The sequence below is a fragment of the Drosophila yakuba genome, chromosome X, assembly GCF_016746365.2.
Source record: "Drosophila yakuba strain Tai18E2 chromosome X, Prin_Dyak_Tai18E2_2.1, whole genome shotgun sequence".
NCBI classification, from domain to species: domain Eukaryota; kingdom Metazoa; phylum Arthropoda; class Insecta; order Diptera; family Drosophilidae; genus Drosophila; species Drosophila yakuba.
This window is the reverse complement of record NC_052526.2, coordinates 7,832,780-7,854,699: the sequence shown is the minus strand read 5'-3', so window position 1 is coordinate 7,854,699 and position 21,920 is coordinate 7,832,780. Positions and strand designations below refer to the sequence as shown.

Sequence of the window (21,920 nt, the reverse complement as noted above, 5' to 3'; positions counted from 1 at the left end):
CCATTTTTTCGCTTTTTTTTGTAAGGGGTACCATCATCAAAATTTGCAAAAAATTGGAATGACATAGAAATTTTTTTTGAAAACACAGTTCGATTGGAAATTTAATTACGAACTTAACGAGGTATGGCATTCTATATTTGGACCACTATTTCGAATGCTGTGATAAAAATACTGATAATTTATTACGCAAAAAAACAGAAAATCGATTTTTGCCAAAATTTCAATATTTACGATTGGTATTTCCTGCATAACTTGGCTAAAAATGGTCAGAAAGCGAAAAGAATTACAGTTTTGTACTCCTAATTACCAATACTAACCAACCAAATCACTTTTGGACCGACTGTGTTAAAATAATTTTTGGCCATTTTTCGCTTTTTTTGTAAGGGGTACCATCATCAAAATTTGCAAAAAATTGGAATGACATAGAAATTTTTTTTTGAAAACACAGTTCGATTGGAAATTTAATTACGAACTTAACGAGGTATGGCATTCTATATTTGGACCACTATTTCGAATGCTGTGATAAAAATACTGATAATTTATTACGCAAAAAACAGAAAATCGATTTTTGCCAAAATTTCAATATTTACGATTGGTATTTCCTGCATAACTTGGCTAAAAATGGTCAGAAAGCGAAAAGAATTACAGTTTTGTACTCCTAATTACCAATACTAACCAACCAAATCACTTTTGGACCGACTGTGTTAAAATAATTTTTGGCCATTTTTTCGCTTTTTTTGTAAGGTTTTTTTGTACCATCATCAAAATTTGCAAAAAATTGGAATGACATAGAAATTTTTTTTGAAAACACAGTTCGATTGGAAATTTAATTACGAACTTAACGAGGTATGGCATTCTATATTTGGACCACTATTTCGAATGCTGTGATAAAAATACTGATAATTTATTACGCAAAAAAACAGAAAATCGATTTTTGCCAAAATTTCAATATTTACGATTGGTATTTTCTGCATAACTTGGCTAAAAATGGTCAGAAAGCGAAAAGAATTACAGTTTTGTACTCCTAATTACCAATACTAACCAACCAAATCACTTTTGGACCGACTGTGTTAAAATAATTTTTGGCCATTTTTTCGCTTTTTTGTAAGGGGTACCATCATCAAAATTTGCAAAAAATTGGAATGACATAGAAATTTTTTTTGAAAACACAGTTCGATTGGAAATTTAATTACGAACTTAACGAGGTATGGCATTCTATATTTGGACCACTATTTCGAATGCTGTGATAAAAATACTGATAATTTATTACGCAAAAAAACAGAAAATCGATTTTTGCCAAAATTTCAATATTTACGATTGGTATTTTCTGCATAACTTGGCTAAAAATGGTCAGAAAGCGAAAAGAATTACAGTTTTGTACTCCTAATTACCAATACTAACCAACCAAATCACTTTTGGACCGACTGTGTTAAAATAATTTTTGGCCATTTTTTCGCTTTTTTTGTAAGGGGTACCATCATCAAAATTTGCAAAAAATTGGAATGACATAGAAATTTTTTTTGAAAACACAGTTCGATTGGAAATTTAATTACGAACTTAACGAGGTATGGCATTCTATATTTGGACCACTATTTCGAATGCTGTGATAAAAATACTGATAATTTATTACGCAAAAAAACAGAAAATCGATTTTTGCCAAAATTTCAATATTTACGATTGGTATTTCCTGCATAACTTGGCTAAAAATGGTCAGAAAGCGAAAAGAATTACAGTTTTGTACTCCTAATTACCAATACTAACCAACCAAATCACTTTTGGACCGACTGTGTTAAAATAATTTTTGGCCATTTTTTCGCTTTTTTTGTAAGGGTACCATCATCAAAATTTGCAAAAAATTGGAATGACATAGAAATTTTTTTTGAAAACACAGTTCGATTGGAAATTTAATTACGAACTTAACGAGGTATGGCATTCTATATTTGGACCACTATTCGAATGCTGTGATAAAAATACTGATAATTTATTACGCAAAAAAAACAGAAAATCGATTTTTGCCAAAATTTCAATATTTACGATTGGTATTTTCTGCATAACTTGGCTAAAATGGTCAGAAAGCGAAAAGAATTACAGTTTTGTACTCCTAATTACCAATACTAACCAACCAAATCACTTTTGGACCGACTGTGTTAAAATAATTTTTGGCCATTTTTTCGCTTTTTTTGTAAGGGGTACCATCATCAAAATTTGCAAAAAATTGGAATGACATAGAAATTTTTTTTGAAAACACAGTTCGATTGGAAATTTAATTACGAACTTAACGAGGTATGGCATTCTATATTTGGACCACTATTTCGAATGCTGTGATAAAAATACTGATAATTTATTACGCAAAAAAACAGAAAATCGATTTTTGCCAAAATTTCAATATTTACGATTGGTATTTTCTGTATAACTTGGCTAAAAATGGTCAGAAAGCGAAAAGAATTACAGTTTTGTACTCCTAATTACCAATACTAACCAACCAAATCACTTTTTGACCGACTGTGTTAAAATAATTTTGGCCATTTTTTCGCTTTTTTTGTAAGGGGTACCATCATCAAAATTTGCAAAAAATTGGAATGACATAGAAATTTTTTTTGAAAACACAGTTCGATTGGAAATTTAATTACGAACTTAACGAGGTATGGCATTCTATATTTGGACCACTATTTCGAATGCTGTGATAAAAATACTGATAATTTATTACGCAAAAAAACAGAAAATCGATTTTTGCCAAAATTTCAATATTTACGATTGGTATTTCCTGCATAACTTGGCTAAAAATGGTCAGAAAGCGAAAAGAATTACAGTTTTGTACTCCTAATTACCAATACTAACCAACCAAATCACTTTTTGACCGACTGTGTTAAAATAATTTTTGGCCATTTTTTCGCTTTTTTTGTAAGGGGTACCATCATCAAAATTTGCAAAAAATTGGAATGACATAGAAATTTTTTTTGAAAACACAGTTCGATTGGAAATTTAATTACGAACTTAACGAGGTATGGCATTCTATATTTGGACCACTATTTCGAATGCTGTGATAAAAATACTGATAATTTATTACGCAAAAAAAACAGAAAATCGATTTTTGCCAAAATTTCAATATTTACGATTGGTATTTCCTGCATAACTTGGCTAAAAATGGTCAGAAAGCGAAAAGAATTACAGTTTTGTACTCCTAATTACCAATACTAACCAACCAAATCACTTTTGGACCGACTGTGTTAAAATAATTTTTGGCCATTTTTTCGCTTTTTTTGTAAGGGGTACCATCATCAAAATTTGCAAAAAATTGGAATGACATAGAAATTTTTTTTGAAAACACAGTTCGATTGGAAATTTAATTACGAACTTAACGAGGTATGGCATTCTATATTTGGACCACTATTTCGAATGCTGTGATAAAAATACTGATAATTTATTACGCAAAAAAACAGAAAATCGATTTTTGCCAAAATTTCAATATTTACGATTGGTATTTTCTGCATAACTTGGCTAAAAATGGTCAGAAAGCGAAAAGAATTACAGTTTTGTACTCCTAATTACCAATACTAACCAACCAAATCACTTTTGGACCGACTGTGTTAAAATAATTTTTGGCCATTTTTTCGCTTTTTTTGTAAATTTGCAAAAAATTGGAATGACATAGAAATTTTTTTTGAAAACACAGTTCGATTGGAAATTTAATTACGAACTTAACGAGGTATGGCATTCTATATTTGGACCACTATTTCGAATGCTGTGATAAAAATACTGATAATTTATTACGCAAAAAAACAGAAAATCGATTTTTGCCAAAATTTCAATATTTACGATTGGTATTTTCTGCATAACTTGGCTAAAAATGGTCAGAAAGCGAAAAGAATTACAGTTTTGTACTCCTAATTACCAATACTAACCAACCAAATCACTTTTGGACCGACTGTGTTAAAATAATTTTTGGCCATTTTTTCGCTTTTTTTGTAAGGGGTACCATCATCAAAATTTGCAAAAAATTGGAATGACATAGAAATTTTTTTTGAAAACACAGTTCGATTGGAAATTTAATTACGAACTTAACGAGGTATGGCATTCTATATTTGGACCACTATTTCGAATGCTGTGATAAAAATACTGATAATTTATTACGCAAAAAAACAGAAAATCGATTTTTGCCAAAATTTCAATATTTACGATTGGTATTTTCTGCATAACTTGGCTAAAAATGGTCAGAAAGCGAAAAGAATTACAGTTTTGTACTCCTAATTACCAATACTAACCAACCAAATCACTTTTGGACCGACTGTGTTAAAATAATTTTTGGCCATTTTTTCGCTTTTTTTGTAAGGGGTACCATCATCAAAATTTGCAAAAAATTGGAATGACAGAAATTTTTTTTGAAAACACAGTTCGATTGGAAATTTAATTACGAACTTAACGAGGTATAGCATTCTATATTTGGACCACTATTTCGAATGCTGTGATAAAAATACTGATAATTTATTACGCAAAAAAACAGAAAATCGATTTTTGCCAAAATTTCAATATTTACGATTGGTATTTTCTGTATAACTTGGCTAAAAATGGTCAGAAAGCGAAAAGAATTACAGTTTTGTACTCCTAATTACAAATACTAACCAACCAAATCACTTTTTGACCGACTGTGTTAAAATAATTTTTGGCCATTTTTTCGCTTTTTTTGTAAGGGGTACCATCATCAAAATTTGCAAAAAATTGGAATGACAGAAATTTTTTTTGAAAACACAGTTCGATTGGAAATTTAATTACGAACTTAACGAGGTATAGCATTCTATATTTGGACCACTATTTCGAATGCTGTGATAAAAATACTGATAATTTATTACGCAAAAAAACAGAAAATCGATTTTTGCCAAAATTTCAATATTTACGATTGGTATTTTCTGTATAACTTGGCTAAAAATGGTCAGAAAGCGAAAAGAATTACAGTTTTGTACTCCTAATTACAAATACTAACCAACCAAATCACTTTTTGACCGACTGTGTTAAAATAATTTTTGGCCATTTTTTCGCTTTTTTTGCAAAAAATTTGAAAGACAAAAAATTTTTTTTTGAAAACACAGTTTCTTTAGAAATTTAATTACGAGCTTAACGAGGTATGACATTCCATATTTGGAGCAATATTTCGAATGCTGTGATAAAAATACTGATAATAAATTCGCAAAAAGACAGAAAATCGATTATAAGTATTTCTACAAATATTTTGTATTTTAGCAGGACTTTTGTATGTATTGTTAGCATAGAAATACTAGTACACCTTTAAATAATTCATCGCTTCGGTTTACAGCGCATTTATCTAATTGAGAACAATATTTAATCAAAAACCTATCAGCCATCCCTTTTTAACAAATATTTATAGCGTTTGCCTTTGCAAATATTATTTATTAAAAAATATGTAATTATGAGCAAGACTATGCAAATTCTGCGGCCAAGCCGCATACATGAATCATTTGAGATCTGCTCTTCACCCACCTTTCAGTTCGATGACCTTGCAACTTGTGCTGTTAATTAGGCGCAAAATGTAATCTAAACGCGGTTTAGTTTAATCCATCGACTAATTGTCAGTTATGCCAATTTTCAGTGTTGGAGTCGTTATGGCGGGCGATTTTGGTTCCAGATCCTTGCCAATTCGCATTCGCATTCCCTTCTCTATTTCCATTTCCATTGCCATGCCAATGCCAATGCGAAATCCAAATCAGATTCAGTTGTCAAACAGTCAGCGCAGTCAATGCAAATTATGTTTACATATGCAAAACGAGTTTGTCATATACGCAATACGCAGGCACACTGGCACTCCTCATATATAATTACACATACGCCCTGTCGGCCACTGGATGTTAAATCGAGTGTAAGCCCATCGACTTTACACTGTTCCCGTGAGTTATTCAACAATCGAGCCCACTTCGCTGAATGGCTACTTCAAAAGAGTGCAAATGATTGTTGAAATGTTTTTCGCTGACCAGAAACCAAAATAAAAAGAAACAGACAGACAGACAGATTTGATTTAACATAACTCACAAAAATGCTCACACATACATTGGGTATTATGTTTTATTTATTGTCGATAAAAATTATTAATAAATTTCTCAAAAATTCCAATTCCTTACGATAACTGCAGCTTGAGCCGTGACAACATTTTGGCCCTATTACAATGCGTTATCTTATTTCAATTTGGTTGCGCTGCACATATGGTACAAATGGTCTTTTACTAATAGTCACAAATTTACAATTTGCATCCGGGGAACTGTTACAATTTTACGGTTGACTGCAGCGCACATGGAAATTATAAAATGTATTGATTGATAAAAAATATTTTCGTTTGGCTTTTTGAAAAAACATGCAGATACTACGCCCTATTATATTTTCGCTCAATATTTTTCGTTTTTGTGTTGCAATTCCTGTGTTCGGGGGGTTCAGGGTTCAGGGTTCGGGGTTCGGGGTTCAGGGTTCGGTTAGCGTGCATCTGAAATGCAGTTGAATATTTTTGGCAACGCATCTAATAGAACCAAAACCAAAAGAGTGGATATATATGTGTGGAAATAAATTCTTGCTGTCCTGCGGTGGCCACATTTAGGAGACTATTCTAGGGGGTTTTTGAGTGGTGGTGGTGGTGGGTGGTTCAAGCACACAACGACAAATATTTATATATATATATATATATTTTATATATATATGGAGTGTGTGAGAGAGAGGGGGAGACAAAGAGATAGACAGAGAGAGCGGCAGGCGGGCTTTCTAGCGGTTTCTGTTAGTTTTTGGGTGATTTTTGGGTGGTTTCTGGGGGGTGGTGGCAGTATTTTATGGAGGGACACGCGCGAGCACAGAGTAAAGTTTCATGGGGCGTAAGGGGCGTAAAAGTTGGCAATACTTACGCGTATTATCTTCTGATCACGTATTATCTTGCGTATGCAATTGACGATGAACGTAATGACCATTCCGCCGAGTATCAGGCCAAACACAATCACAATGATGACCACATGCTCCGATTGCCCGGCCGCCTCGCTCTGCAAAAAAGAATTGCGATGCTCGGTTTAATTGCCATTTTAATTACATTATCGAAACAGCTAGCCAGCTTGGCCAAGACCCAAAAAACCACAAAATAATCAGAGTTTAGCTTTCCTTGCGCCACTTAATTGCCTGCTTTGTGTGCATTCAAAATGGCCAGCTAATGACTATTGGCTGACTTGGGTGTTCAAGACATAAACTCTAAATATTTATTGAATATATTGTTGCTGATAGCAGTTTCATTAGTAAAGCAGATTAACGCTATTAAAAAGGATTTATGTAACCTGCACCGATACCTGCACAAATACTGTGACGAACATGGAGATTAGCCGTCTTTAGGTGGTCATTCTGCCATAATAGAATAGCAAACATGGCACATTAAATAAGCATAACTTGTGCATGCGCTTGATTGAGCACTTGATTGAAGCCTGCCTCCACACGAGCAATCATTTGTTTAATATCGTTTGAGCAGATTAGAAACCATTTACCATATACCCAAAACAACCAATTGGGCAGCGAAATCAAACAAAAAAAAATTACAAATTATATTCATTAAATGGGCCAGAATCGATATTCAAAAACTGCAAATTAGATTCCAGCAATGGGTCAGAATCGATATTACACACATTATGTTTAGCATAAAATAACGTGTAATTGTGGAAACTTTTTGGCAAAATCAAATATCAATTCGCTTTAATTGGTCCAATGTGGTGCGAAAATGAAATGAAGATTTTCCACCGAAATGAAATCATAAAATATGCATTTGCATTTAAATAGTTAATGCCGGAGTTTAGTCAAGAGCGGCGGTTTTAATGAAGTGCTACTATCTTTTTGCTGGCAAACGTTTTAATAGGGCTTACATTACATATTTCGCCTAATGAAATTTCTAAATCCTTAGCGAATTTATTTGAAATATATATTTTTTGAAATTTGCTCTGTTAAAATATATACAAAATCATATTTTGCTATCAATTTGCAAAACCCAAACAATTTGTAATGCATGTAATTTCCGAATGCCACAAGTAGTTATTTTTCGCCCCACGCAGCTTTTTTTATGTTTGGCCATTTTTACAAGGGACTTACAAGCTCATTTGGTGGTAAATAGAAAGTAGCAAGTAGCAAGTAGCAAGTAGCAAGTAGCGTGTGGAAAGTGGCAAGTGGCAAGTGGAAAGTGGCTTAGATGGCGCTGCATGAATCATTCCCTGTGATGTCGGCGGTGGGGCGGGCAACTTGATCCCGCTGACTTTATCAAATCTAATGATCTAACGCGCTGATGTTCAACTTCTCTGCTGCTTGGGGGGATGTCCTGCAAATAACTGTTATTTACGGCTAACGAACAAGCCCCGCAACAAACAGCAGCAACAACAACAACAGCACGGCCTTCCTGTAACACAAACCTCAAACTTTGCCAAACAAAACTTATTTGACCAACTTTGTTAGTGTGCCTGTGTGTGTGTGCCTGTGTGTGTGTGTGCCTGTGTGTGCGTGTGTGCCTGGTGTTTGCTTGTGTTTGTGCCGGTGGACGAGTGTGTGTACGTGAGTGTTTTTGGGTGTTGCCCTCATCGGCGTGTCGAGCATACTTATAATGAGCGGGCTGGCGAATGGGTTGGCAAGGGGTGGCAAGGGGTCAGGGGTCACGAGGTCAGGGGGTGGAGGCAGGCGGTTCGGAGTTGTACGAGTCAACGAGCTGGCCTATAATTAGATGCACGTACAAACGGCCCAGTTCTGTGTGCGGATGCACTGAGAAAAACATAGCTATCAATTATACTATTTGTTATGTGCCAAAGTTGTGCACTTTAGGTGAAATAACTAAAGGTTTTGGAAAAAAAAAAAAAACAATATTAAATATTATTAATATTTTAGGGATATTCTTAAGTTAACTTTAAAAGGTAATGATAGGGATAGGAATTATAGGAATTAAAAGCAGTTCAAACGATAGATTCTTTACAGAGATTTTCATGCCACAATTAGATTGCCAGTTGGAGTTTGGGGTGCCCCTGTATAGACGTGTCACTTACCGTGCAGCCCTCCTCGTCCCATCGAAATTTGCAATTGTCTAGGTTATTACATTTCAAATCCTTTGATATGCAGGTCGCGTCCTCGCAATCGTACTCGTCCTCGGTGCAAGCTGCCAAAAAAGAGATGGTGCGAGATTTGGATTTGCGAGTTAGAGAAAGTTGTACAAAAAATTTGGCACAAAATGGCAGTTCAAGTGAGTGAGGGGAGCAGCTGAAATGGGCAAAATGGCTAAAATGCCAATCAAAGCACAAATCGCACAGTGGAATGCGATGACAATTGACGACAATTGAAAGTGCTCTCCACTGGATTTGAGTGTAAAACGACTGCATAAAAACATATAGATATATTGTCATTCGAAGGGCCACTCAACAGTCAATTCAACATGGTTGTTATTCACGGAACAGGATGAGTGCATATGGCACTGCTTTCAAAATATTGTCAAGTCGCGTAGATGAAAAGAAGTATTTTAATATAACTAAAAGTTGCTATTTAGACTGGCAATGAAAATTGTATATAAAATTTGAAATTGTTTTACTCTTGTTAAATGACGCAGAGTTATTCATTAAAATATCCCAATTATATGGAGGTAGCAAAGAGCTGGTGTTTAAATTCATTTTAAGCACCCATTGAATTGAATTTGATGTTATACGCAATTGAATTGTCAGCTGATGGTGGAGAGAGGCGAATTCGATTCGGCATTAAGTGGAATGCCAATTCAATTTGACTTAAAGCATCGATCAATTGTGAGCTTTAAAATGATGGACTCTCCACAGTGCAGCCATTGAAAGGCGACGATGGGCGAGACCACAAGGCAAATGCACGTAATCTCCGACATAAATCGCTCAGCCAACAACAATAATTGCTGCCGATGCTGGCGGTCCAAGTAGATGGAGCTCAAGGAGCCAAAGGAGCAGAGGGAGCTGAAGGAGCAGGAGCAGGAGCAGGAGCCGAATCAGGAGCAGAAATAGATTCTGGAGCAGAAGGAGCTGGTGTCGAAGGTCCTGGACGAGGACTTTGGCTGCCTAAAAGTAAACAATGCTGGCTCGGGGACAAAGGACAATCGTTGAATGACAAAAGAGTGCTTAGCCTTTTGCCTCTGGCAACTGGCGGCAATCACGCAGGACCTCCGCCTCCTGTTGTTTCCCTTAGACATTCAGACAGTGCGACATCCCAAAATACAGACAGACAGACAGACAGACAGAGAGACAGATAGATAGGATATGGTGGCCTGGCGAAGATAGTTGGTTAGACAAGCGACTCCTCCATCGCCATCGCCATCTCCATCTCCTTTTCCAACTCCAACCCATTTCCCCCTGCCAACTGCCAAATGAGCAGCTGAAATGGATGGAGGTAGTAGCTCGCCGGGATTTGGGGCAAGCTTAGCACCGGATTGCCCCCAGGATTTTTGGGCATTCCTTTGTACTTTGCGCTCCGGCCATTTGTTGCCAATTCAAGGGATTTGCGCCTTGCCATCAAAGTGGGCCCTTCACTTGGCGCACTGCTTGGAATCGAATTCATACTATACCGAGTGATACGGAGTGATACGAAGTGGGGAATTGGACTTACCAGCTCCACGTTCCCGGAACGCGGTGAACAGAATGCCGAATGTGGAGTTAATCGCGGTTTGATCTGCGTAGAAGCGCAAATGCAGGATGTTTGACTCCGCCGTAATGCTCTCGCCAGCTGAACCGCAAAAGTTCTTAACCCTGCAATGAAAATATGTGAAAAATTCATGAAAATCACTTGCCAACCAGCATGTAATACAGATGAAACCACCTACAAACACTGTTAATAATTCATTTGATTAAGTGCAAATGGCAAATGCCACAAAACTGTAGATACAAGGCAATTTCTGAGTGCTTAAATTGCTCTACCAAAAGTGTCAATAGAAAATTGAGCAATCTACAAATGAAATGGTATGCAGCAGATGAGTAGTAGATAGATAGCTATTAAAATCGTATATAAATATATTGGTCAGATGACTGGATAATTAATTATCGATTGATTGATATAATCTATTTATTGTAGCAACGCATTTGTGCCACAAAATAAGTCAACGATTGAGTATCTGGATTCCTCGGGCAATTTATTTGGCCATCGATACCACACACACACATAATCGATAAATAAATAATTTATAATATGGCTTAAATGATGACGTTCACTGAATGTTGTATTTATGTTCATTTGGGCTTCAGAAATTTTCTTTACGATATTTCAACGCATTTTGGGGGGGGGGGAGGAAAATCAGCTTGTGCCACCCGTCGTGTGCGATAAATTGTTACGAAAAATGAATTTAAATGAAAGCGACAAAGGCATCAAATCAATGGTTAGGAGACAGGGAGCAGCACACACACACACACACTGATGATGAATTTTCCGCCTTCCATTTGGCATTTTCTTCAAACCGAGCTGCAAACGCCAGTCAATCAATTTGAGTGTTGTCCCGAGCAGCGGCAACAAGTGGAAATGTATTGGCGCGTTAAAAGCGGATGTCAATGCGTGTCGAAGATGCCGTGGCGAGTCCTTCAGTCCGTCAATCAGTCACTCAGTCAGTCAGTCAGTCAGTGAGTCATCCAGCCAGTCATCCAGGCATGGTGAAGGAGATGGTGAAGTTCACGTTACAACCGGTGCAAAAAGAGACAAAGGGACGAAGGACGAAGGACGAGGAGATTGGTTGTGCGAGTCAAAGGCGACGCCACTTCCGCTCGCGTACAATTTACTTTTGGCCGGTAATAAATTGAAATTTAACCCTGGTCCCCCGACGAGGGCTTTGATCTCACCATTTCGGCAATGCGGAAATTGGTTTGCGGCATTGCGTATACGCCATCGATATTGCGTATACGCCACCGACTGCACTCTACCAGCCTTGGCGTTGGCAATTTTATCACTGCCCCGCTGGAGCTCAATGAAATGTGATTAAGCGGCAATGGCACTAGCAATGGCACTGGCACTGCAAATGGAACTCACCTCAGTGGCATCACCGTCTGCTCCGGGAATATGTCCAGGAAGTTGGTTTGACAATCGTTCGGCTTGCTCAGCTTGAAGTCCAGAAACTTGAGGAATATCTATTTGAAAAGGGTAATCATTCGCTTTAATAACTTTATTATTTCTAGCAATTTGAGTTTACCTTCCAATTCTCCTTCACCTGAATGCGCCAGATGCAGTCCAGCGCGATCTTGTTATGATTGACCTGCTCCCAGATCTCGGCCGGCACATCCGTGGAGTTGATGAAGCCCTCGAAGCCGCCCTTGTCGATGGTGCAATTGAGATCGGTGCTGGGCGCATCCCGACTCCTGTCCAGGTACTCATACACAGCACTGAAACCGGTGTACTCGATGGTCTCGTCGGAGTGAAAGTGTAGCCACAAATATCGCTCCTTGGAGGTGATCTCCGGCGGAAAGTCGGTGCCGCAAAACTTGCCAATCAGCGAGGAGAAGCCGTACTGGCCATCCCGTATCTGCACAAGATACAGCTCGTTAGTTATACAGATTTTGGCGTCATTCTCGCCGCCCTAAGCCGACTGACTGGCACAGCTCGTGTTTTTGGCCAAAAACCTTTGGCTCGAGCAGCGCATTCAAATCAGGCTTAAGACTTGCAGCACAGAGACAACATTCAATTAAAACTTGTCATTTTTCGGTGCACAAAAAACGGGGCACCTACAGCTTGCAACGGCAGCAGCAACAGCAGCATGCAACACAGGCGAAGTAACAGGGAAAAGTCGTAAAGGAAACAAATCGAAAACTTTGCAAGTCCGGCCAAGACCGAGAAAAGCCGAGCAACTAAGCAAGTTTTTGTTTTGCCTCCGTTTTTTTTTTTATGCCCCGGCTTCAGCATGCAACAAAGTTTGTCTTTTTTATGCGATGACCCTTTTTAAGTTGGTTATGTCGGGTTTTGTTACACGGCAAGAAAATATACGATATGTTTTGTGTAGTTTTTAAGAAGTTGCAATACTTTTGCTAAAGTAATAATAAATAGTTACACAAGAGCTAAATAATAGTGTGAATAATTTGTTTTTAATTGTATTTCAAATGCTGTTGTTGTCTCTGTGCATTTTCCAGCTACCAGTACTTACTTCGAGAAAATCAAATTTGCACCCCTCCTTGGCCTCGATATTAAACGAGTTGCGAAAGTCCAGGCGTATGATTTGTCCCTTTGGCGCTGTAATTAGATGCCGGAGCGAAGGGACAAAGCCAAAACACGTTAGTCCGCAAATATATGTATGTATACTTCATCATTCCATGGTAGCCATGGCACTTGACACCACTCCCCTTCCATTTACCCATCAACTGCCACTGCCACATCCACTGCCACGTCCATCCGGTGGCCCAGGTGGATAGATAGATCCCCTCCAAGATCCCAAGCTTACACTTCAAGTCAAATGGCCCCGAGCCGAGAAACTGATTAACAACAGCTCACCTCAGTGCCCAGGACTTTGAGGGAATTTTATGGCCATTCTCGTTGGCCGTCGTTCGGCTAAACGAAGCTGCAATGCTCTTCAATGCATTTAAGCAGCGTACAAAACTGTTTAACTAAATGCCTTTGGCACAATATAATTTGGCTCTTTTATTATTAAAGCGACAATAGACTTGTATGATCTGCTGTTTAACTGGTTTTTTGTTAAGCAACTGGCATTGTTACGTTAAACTTGTTGAATGCTTTCGATTGCAATCGTATCAATCAATGCCATCTACGTAAGGAGATTATTTCTTCAAAAAATCAAAGCAGTGCTTACTTAACATTCCGTTCTGTAATTTGCTTACCTAACCATTCGGCAGTGCAATAAAAATATTTGTGGAAATTTCGGCATCTCAATGATCCGACCATAACACTAGACCCTTTTGACACAAAGTAGGGACGGCTTTCATGGGCATGGGAAAAGTGAAAAGGCAGGACCCAATCTGGTATCTGGTATCTATGGCCAAAATGAAAGCGTCTGGGGACTCATTTAGTGGCCGTATAAATAGAATAAGGCATCAAGATGCTGGACACACCCACATTCTTTCACTCACTCACTCACTCACTCACTCACTCACTCACTCATTCATTCATTCATTCATTCACACTCGCATTGCGAGCCATACATATTCAACCGTCGAGTCCTTGGCATGAATCAATGGCGATGGGCTGGCTCTGGCATTTGAAACTACATTTTCCCCCGGCGTTTCGCAAATGGAACCTTTGTGGCCAATGTGGCATAACAACACACGCAAACACACACTCACACACACAGCAGCAATTGCCCGGGTATTAACACACACACACACACACAAACACACAGATTACATAATGGAGATGGACATGTAAAGAAAGTTGGAATCACAGACAGGCGGTGAGAATAAAAAAAGGAAAGCTTGAAAGGAAATTGAATTGATTGGCCTTGAAAAAAAATGTGGAAACGAGTCCTGGCCAAACTCATATGCGACTATGCGTAGCGTTAACAAATTACAAAGTCCCCCGAGGCAAACGGGAAATCCGGAACTGCACTTGCCTAACTTCCCATATCCAATTGGAAAGAAAGGTAATTGCAAAGGGGTAACTTCTAAGCCCCTACTACTACTGTCTACTACCATCTGGCTGCACCAAAGATGCGCCCATCGTAATTACACAATGAATAGCATTTTGAGCAGCTTTTGCGACCACAGATGGCCGAGAACTATAAGACTATAAGAGTGATTGCTTTTTGGCAAAACACTGTGTCTTATCTAGGCTTGTGACTATGGATCGCATGGCGTATACGCAATGTGACTATGCAGAGTAGGATCACATGGCGTATAAGCAATGTGACTATGCAGACCAAGATCGCATTGCGTATACGCAATGTGTCCATACAAAGCAGGTTCACATTGCGTATACGCAATGTGACTATGCAGAGCAGGATCACAGTGCGTATACGCAATGTTGCCATACAGAGCAAGATCACATTGCGTATACGCCACGTTGGCAACTGATATCAGCCGTGCGTTTTCCTAGGCTAGTTAGATTACTTTCGCTGATCAAATCCCGCTGACTGTTGGCTCTAATCCTATATTGGCTTGCTGCACTGTCGAAACGGCTTGTATTATAGTTATAAAGCAAAGTGCATGGCAGAATAAGCTCTATAGAAGTCTGTTGTTTTTTTGTGCCATAACTTTGAACTTTTGTAATCACCCCGACCGCAATGCTTGCGGCATTTGTTTGCCCTGCGGGACGCCCATCTTGGCCATAAAGAGAAGCTCAGCTGGCTGCTTTCGTTGGCCCGCTTAGTCCAACATTAACATGAAGTCTTTTCTGGTGGGTCTCGCACATAAGCATACACACACTCACACATTGATATGCAAATAAGCCGATGTACTCGTAATTCCAAGCGCACACACACACACACACTCGTATTTATGTATGTATACGTTTGGTTGTATGGAGTGTACATGTGCTACATATGCTGGCGTACTCGTAGATACAGATACAGATACTGCGACCGCTGATGCGTGCTTATGGAAAGTCAATCATTCGCTTTCAGGTTTTATCTGTCAGCTCTTGACTTTTGCAGTGACATTATTTTGTCTTAACTGACAAATGATTTGGCCTCCAACCGACTTTAGATAAGCATTCGAAGGAGACTTGACTGAGAGTTAACCAGCTTGCGAGGCACAGTTTCTGCGGCGGTGGAGGCAGTGAAGCGAGTGCAGCTCAAATATGATGACAACCCATCGGTGGCCGTCCCCATTTTCATTCCAATCCCCCAATCGAGGCATCGTATTATGGAGCCCGGGGAAATGGAAACTGGGAGTTGCGAGCTGGGAAGCTGGGATATGGCAACTGGTGACTGGGAAACTGACTGGTGAATCTGAGGGGAAACTGGGGGAAAACTGGGGAAAAACTGGGGGAAAATGCGAATGGAATACGGGGAGCCAACGCGCTAACGCTTTTAAATGGGCCACACAAAACGGCCCTGCCATGTGGAATCTGTGTGGAGCATCTTACGCATCAGCGCCATCTAATGCCTCCGGTTCACTGGTTCACTTCGCCCAATTCCCACTCCTCAGCAGCTTTACCCAATCTTAGCCCGCTCTACCCAACACATCCCTTCTATTCTCATGCCAAGCCAAATGACTGACTGACTCACTGGCTCACTGACTCACTGACTGACATCTGGTAATGTCAACAGCAGTGGCTGTCAAGACTTGGCCAAAGACTTTGCAATTATTTGCAGTAGCTCGCTCGTCGCCAAGTGCTTGCCATATAAACTTTTACGAGGCCTGCACTCCACTCCACTCCACTTTACTCTACTCTACTCACACGTGAAGAAAAGGTTGCCAGTTCGATTGATTTCGCATCTGAAGGATGCACATTTGTTCAAATACCGCACTACTTTCTAATGTCAAATAAATATCGTGTTATTGGTATAACAGAAGATGCATAGATGAATGTTTGTATGCTATGTATGTTTTGCAGTAACTTTTTCGAGAGAAAGAACCTCGTATTTCTCTGTGTGCACACTCACACCCACATTCACTAAGAAGAAAGCCGGCTGGCAATTGGCTTCCATCAAAGTTCGTATTTGTCTTTCCAACTGTGGCATACAGATACAGATACAGATACGGATACAGATAATGCCAATGATACTGCTCTGATTCGCTGGCAGACTGATTGTTAATTGCTTAGCCGTAGATAATCCACGGGAATGGGTTTCAGTTTCAGTATCAGTTTCAGTTTCAGTTGCTACCATGAATACAACCCGAAACGTTCACATACCTGGCATAAATGATTCATTGGCAGTGACTTTGCTAAACACTCTCCACAGATGCCCATGAATAATGAATAACCCCAGCTTAGTTAGCTATCACAGAAAGTACTGAAAGTACTCACCTGTTATCACCCGGGTGCAGTTGATGTTCTTCGGATACAGATTGGGATACTCGGGGCTGTACAGCTCGTTCTTGGTGGGATCGCCCTCGACGAAGAGACGACACCGGTCCACCTGATCCTCCTCAGCCTGCCGCTCGCTGCGTCCCGCACGCGGTGGTCGGGAAATGGTCAGCGGATGCTGCTCCTCCAGCCAATTGGCCTGCCCTCCACCGGCAGCTTCCTCCTCCTCCTCCTCCTCCCCCTCGGCCACATCCTGCTCCCGAAAGGGGCTGCTGAATCGTGGGGCGGGAGGCGTGGCAGCGGTGAAATTCGCCAACATTATCGGCGATTCAGCAGTTGTCGCCGAGCGATTTGCGATTAACTCACTGCCGGCCGTCGAAGCTGGAAGGAAATTAAGGGGAAATGGAAAACACTGAGTATGCAGTTTCGTGTGACTATACATATATCCTTAGATGTTTCTATATTCTATATATTCTATATGCTATATGTACTATGTGTGTGCGCTGTCATTTTCGGATGGCAGCATTACATTTTAGTATGATAATAATAATCATGAGCATTAAAATGTATGGGCCCGGTGGACTTGTTGGTGCTTTCATTCTTTTTTTCTGCTTTTTTGTTGTTGTTCATAATAATGTGCATAATTTTGCGGCGGTAGTAAAGCTAAAAACGTGGAAAAGCACAAGAGCGCACAGGTAAAGCATACATGTTGCAAAGTGAATATATGCCGTATGTTTGTATTCAGACACTTCTCACATTACCTTTGGGAATATTAAAAACAATTCTGTTTTTAAAAAGTATTTATAACTAGAAAGTTGTATTCCAAAGTACTCATAACCATTTAAATGTGCTTTATTTGCTAGTCAGCCATATGGATTTTGATTTTACCTTTCTACAAACAGTAACAAATACTTATGCTTACATTTTTATTAAAACTAGCCCGTTTTTAACCTTCAAATCGGCAAAAGGATTATAAAAAATAGAAAAGTTCATGGTTTGTAACTTCTGAAGGGGCCACACTTTCAAAAGGCATGCAATGTAAATGTTGTATTAAAGCGCCAGCCCGCGACTTTCCCTCACTTCCCTCCCCCGTCACTCTCCACCATTTTATGCTTATTTTTTTGTCGGTTTTTCTGTTTGAGCAACTGTGACGGCAACTGCAACTGCAGCTGGAACAGTAACTGTAACTGCGATTGTAATGGCAACGGCAACGGCAACGGCAACAGTAACTGAAACTGAAACTGCACCTAAACAACAATCGTTAAGCCCATGCAAAGTAGCCTAGAGCACCGCACACACACATCGCCACCAGCCTCTGTGTGGGTGAGTATCTGTGTGTCTGTGTGTGTGTGTGTGTGTGTAGGGCAATGGCACGACTCACAAGAACTTGGTGTTTCAGAAGCACGAACCTCAGATGCCCTTGAAATTAGCCATAAATCACCAAGGTTATCAAACTATAACATAAACTTACCTATACTAAATACTTTACACTAACTATGAAAATATTTAATAAAAATATTTTCAAGCTAAGAAACTGTATATACTACGACCTAATCGATTCCTTTGACAATCCCGCGGCGGGAATGCTTTCAATTCACAAGTCAATTAGCTTAACTTTGGTTTTCGACGGTAAACAGAAGGCGGTGCCCCCAAAAACCGCAACTGATTGGTAAACGGTCTAAATTCTACCAAACAGACACCAAATTCATTAGCGTAAATCAGTTAAGTAAATGCAATCGCCATTCACTTAGATGGCACGATATCACTCAACGATGATTAATTAACTAATAGTACTAATATATGTACTATATGCACTAATATTACTGTAGTTCAATTGAAAATCAACACTTTTGTGGGACAAAGGATATGTGCGGGTAAATAAGAAGGACTAACCCCACAATTTGATCATAATTTACAGCTCTTTTAAATACTTATAAATATTAAAAGGTGATTTGAAAAGTTCTACGCATCTGCGGCATATATGCCCAGCTATTCAAGTCGAGTTTATGGGTCATAGGGTATTTAGTTCAGTTGTAACAGCAACACAAACACAGTCTGAGCACACACACAAAACACACACACACACAAACACACACACGCACTGGAGGAGTACAGAAACACACATACACATACACACACGGCGAGGGGACATGGGCACATGTGAAGTGTTTGCCTCACATTACATGGCTGCTAGTGCCTAATGATGTAGCAACAAATTTAATAAACATATTAAGTGTTGATGTTTTTGTAATCGCACAGGGCAACGCCAGATGTTACTCCACTTCTCCAGCACCTCTCCCCCCTTCCTCTGATTGTACTGCCTTGCTTTTTTACTTTATACACACACACACACATAGATACACATACACTTGCATGCCTTTGGCCTCCATTTTGCCGTTAGTCAAAAGCTGCTTATTTCCGTTCTGCTCCTGTTTCTCTTGCTGTTTCCGTTTCTGTTTCTGTAGCTGTTTCAGTTTCAGTCTGTTTGCACTCCGTGCAAAACTATTTGTCACATCAATTAAACGGAATAAACATTGTAATTAATTTAAATGCGAATATTAAATGGATTGCCATCTAATGAAGCGTTTTTAGCACACACCTCTTGCTTTAGTTTAGCTCTAATTAAAATTGCCATAATGGATGGCCTAGTTTTTGGAATTTAAGCTGAGTAATTTTTGGCAACGTTTAAATTGTCATAATTGATGCGTTGGCAATTCTAACTGCATTGCAATCGAACTCTAGAAGACATCGTTCCGTTTGGCTTGTGTCGATTTCACTTTGGGCTGCAAGTTTAACTTACAAGCCACAAACTTTTCTGCGAAAATCCTAGCTAAACACGCCCCTTTTTGATGCACCGAAAATAATAAGTGTATATCGTAAAATAAGTAAATTCAGTAGATTAATGGTACAGCACATAAGCTATTTTTAAGATGGCATAGTTATTATTAAATAGATAAATATTTTATTAGAAATAAGAACCTATTAATAAGGCATTTTTTTTCCTAGTTTTCTAGATTAATAGTACAGCACATAAGCTATTTTTAAGAAGGCATAGTTATTATTAAATAGATTAATATTTTATTAGAAATAAAAACCTATTAATAAGGCATTTTTTTCCAAATTTTCCTAGTTTTCTAGATTAATAGTACAGCACATAAGCTATTTTTAAGAAGGCATAGTTATTATTAAAGGAGTAAATATTTTATTAGAAGTAAAAACCTATTAATAAAGCATTTATTTCCAAATTTTTCTAGTTTTCTTGATTTTTCCACTATGTGTATATCCCCTGCTAAGTCATTGGATCTCAGACTTCATCGCGCTGTTCATTTATATTCATATTTGCATATGTCTGAGTCGCTGCTGCTGTCAGTGAGTCCTGTTGCGAGTGGGTGTGTTGTGTGTGTGGGTGTGTGTATAAAGTATCACTGCCACGCCTTCAAACCCATAACTCCCCTGCACCGCCCACCGCCCACCGCCCACGTAGATCCCAGTGCCGTTGGCTTCTTGGATTCCTCGCCGCCATCGTCTCGTATGTATTTTATTCGACGAGGCAGTTATTTGCTTTAATACACTCAATAGACTTAACACATTTTCCACGCCCCCCCTCCCCCCGCCCCCCGCCAACCACTCAACCGCCGCCCACTTTTCACCCTTTTCACTCGCTGTGTGTGTTTTGCAGTTTTGTGCAATAAATTTTGCATTTTGCTGGCTCTGCCAGAGACAAGCAACCAAATGCAAAGGAGAAGCTGAAATAAAATAACACAAAAACTAAATAATATTTCATTGCAAAGCGTAACAGTGCCGAAAAATCATTTGATTTCAAATACCAAAAGGGATTCTCTTCGTTTGCCTAAATCAATGAATAAATATTATGTGAAATTTCACTGCAGTTACATGATCACACATTACATGATGCTTTAAATTGAAATTACATTTAAGTCTTCAACTTTTACCACTCACATAAGCTATTTATGCTTCTGATTAATTATTCATTATTCAGCACTTATTCGATATGCAGTGCCACTGTGCACGGTGACTGTAATTGCAACTGTGACTGTGACGGTGACTGCGATTGTGACTCGCTCTGTGACTGTGCATATTTATAGTTTTGTATTGTCTGGCAGCCAACCAACCCAGAAACGACTAAAACTGCCTTTTGAGCGCCAGTTAAATGGGGCTGTGGGTGAATTGGTTGACTGGGTGGGTTCTCTGGGTTCTCTGGGTTTTCTGGGCAGGATGTCTACGGCTGGCAAAGGAACTGCAAGCAGCAGCTGCAATCGGGCGAACAGTGAGTAAGTAAGCGCGTATATAATAATTTACAGTTTGCATTAAAATTTTCGTCTGCCAACTGGGTGCCGTCGACTGAAAGTCGAACCTCTTTGCTGGAGCTGCGATGCATTCACAAAGTATATAATTTTCTCATGATTTACTAATTGCTGGCTGCAGTCGCTTGTTGCTCTCGTCGGCAACTTTTACGATTTACAAATTTCTATTGAATAAATTAAATGAATACTGAATTCTTGCTAAAGTACGGCTCTAAATCAATGTAATGTACACATAAAATGCCCCATATTCCAAGGCATTTGGCAAAAGGACTTTGATGTCGAAGCCAGCACCATAAAATATCACTTCATAATTGAGTGGGCAAACCCATTTAATCATTGATTTCTAATTGAATTTTCGTTGCCCGGGGCTATACTCATAAAGCTTTTCGCGGCTCTAATTTGGACATTAAATAATCATTCCCATTTAAATACAAATGCATTTAAAATTGCCAGCTTAACAAATGATTGAGCCGGAAAGCGCATTATTTGTTCGAAGTAAAATTAAACTAATACAATAATACTCGTAACATTGTAAACACAAGCTTAACTATTGACAGAGCTTAAAAAGCAATTGATTGAGGTAAAAATAAGCCAATGCAATAATTTATTATGGGTGCTTGTGTTGGCAAACACAAATTTAAATTGACAATACACTTTTGCACATATTTCTTATGCTTAAACATAATTTAATTATTAAAAATT

General features: G+C 38.9%; 1 protein-coding gene across 6 annotated transcripts in view; it reads right to left on the bottom strand.

Annotated features, from left to right (window-relative positions):
• Positions 1–21,920, bottom strand: part of LOC6524616 (neuropilin and tolloid-like protein 2) — a 116,184-nt gene that overhangs the window by 46,722 nt on the left and 47,542 nt on the right. For 5 of the 6 annotated variants that reach the window (XM_039377612.2, XM_039377610.2, XM_002100437.4 and 2 more), the window contains exons 4-10: positions 16,894–17,274; positions 13,121–13,206; positions 12,176–12,505; positions 12,016–12,113; positions 10,612–10,751; positions 9,045–9,154; positions 6,894–7,025 (exon numbers count right to left, since the gene is read on the bottom strand). In XM_039377612.2, the coding sequence (XP_039233546.1) occupies positions 6,894–7,025; positions 9,045–9,154; positions 10,612–10,751; positions 12,016–12,113; positions 12,176–12,505; positions 13,121–13,206; positions 16,894–17,274 (1,277 nt within the window). Of the gene's footprint in view, positions 1–6,106; positions 6,287–6,893; positions 7,026–9,044; positions 9,155–10,611; positions 10,752–12,015; positions 12,114–12,175; positions 12,506–13,120; positions 13,207–16,893; positions 17,275–21,920 lie in introns of those variants that run through there. The other variant, XM_039377620.1, reaches the window with a different exon arrangement.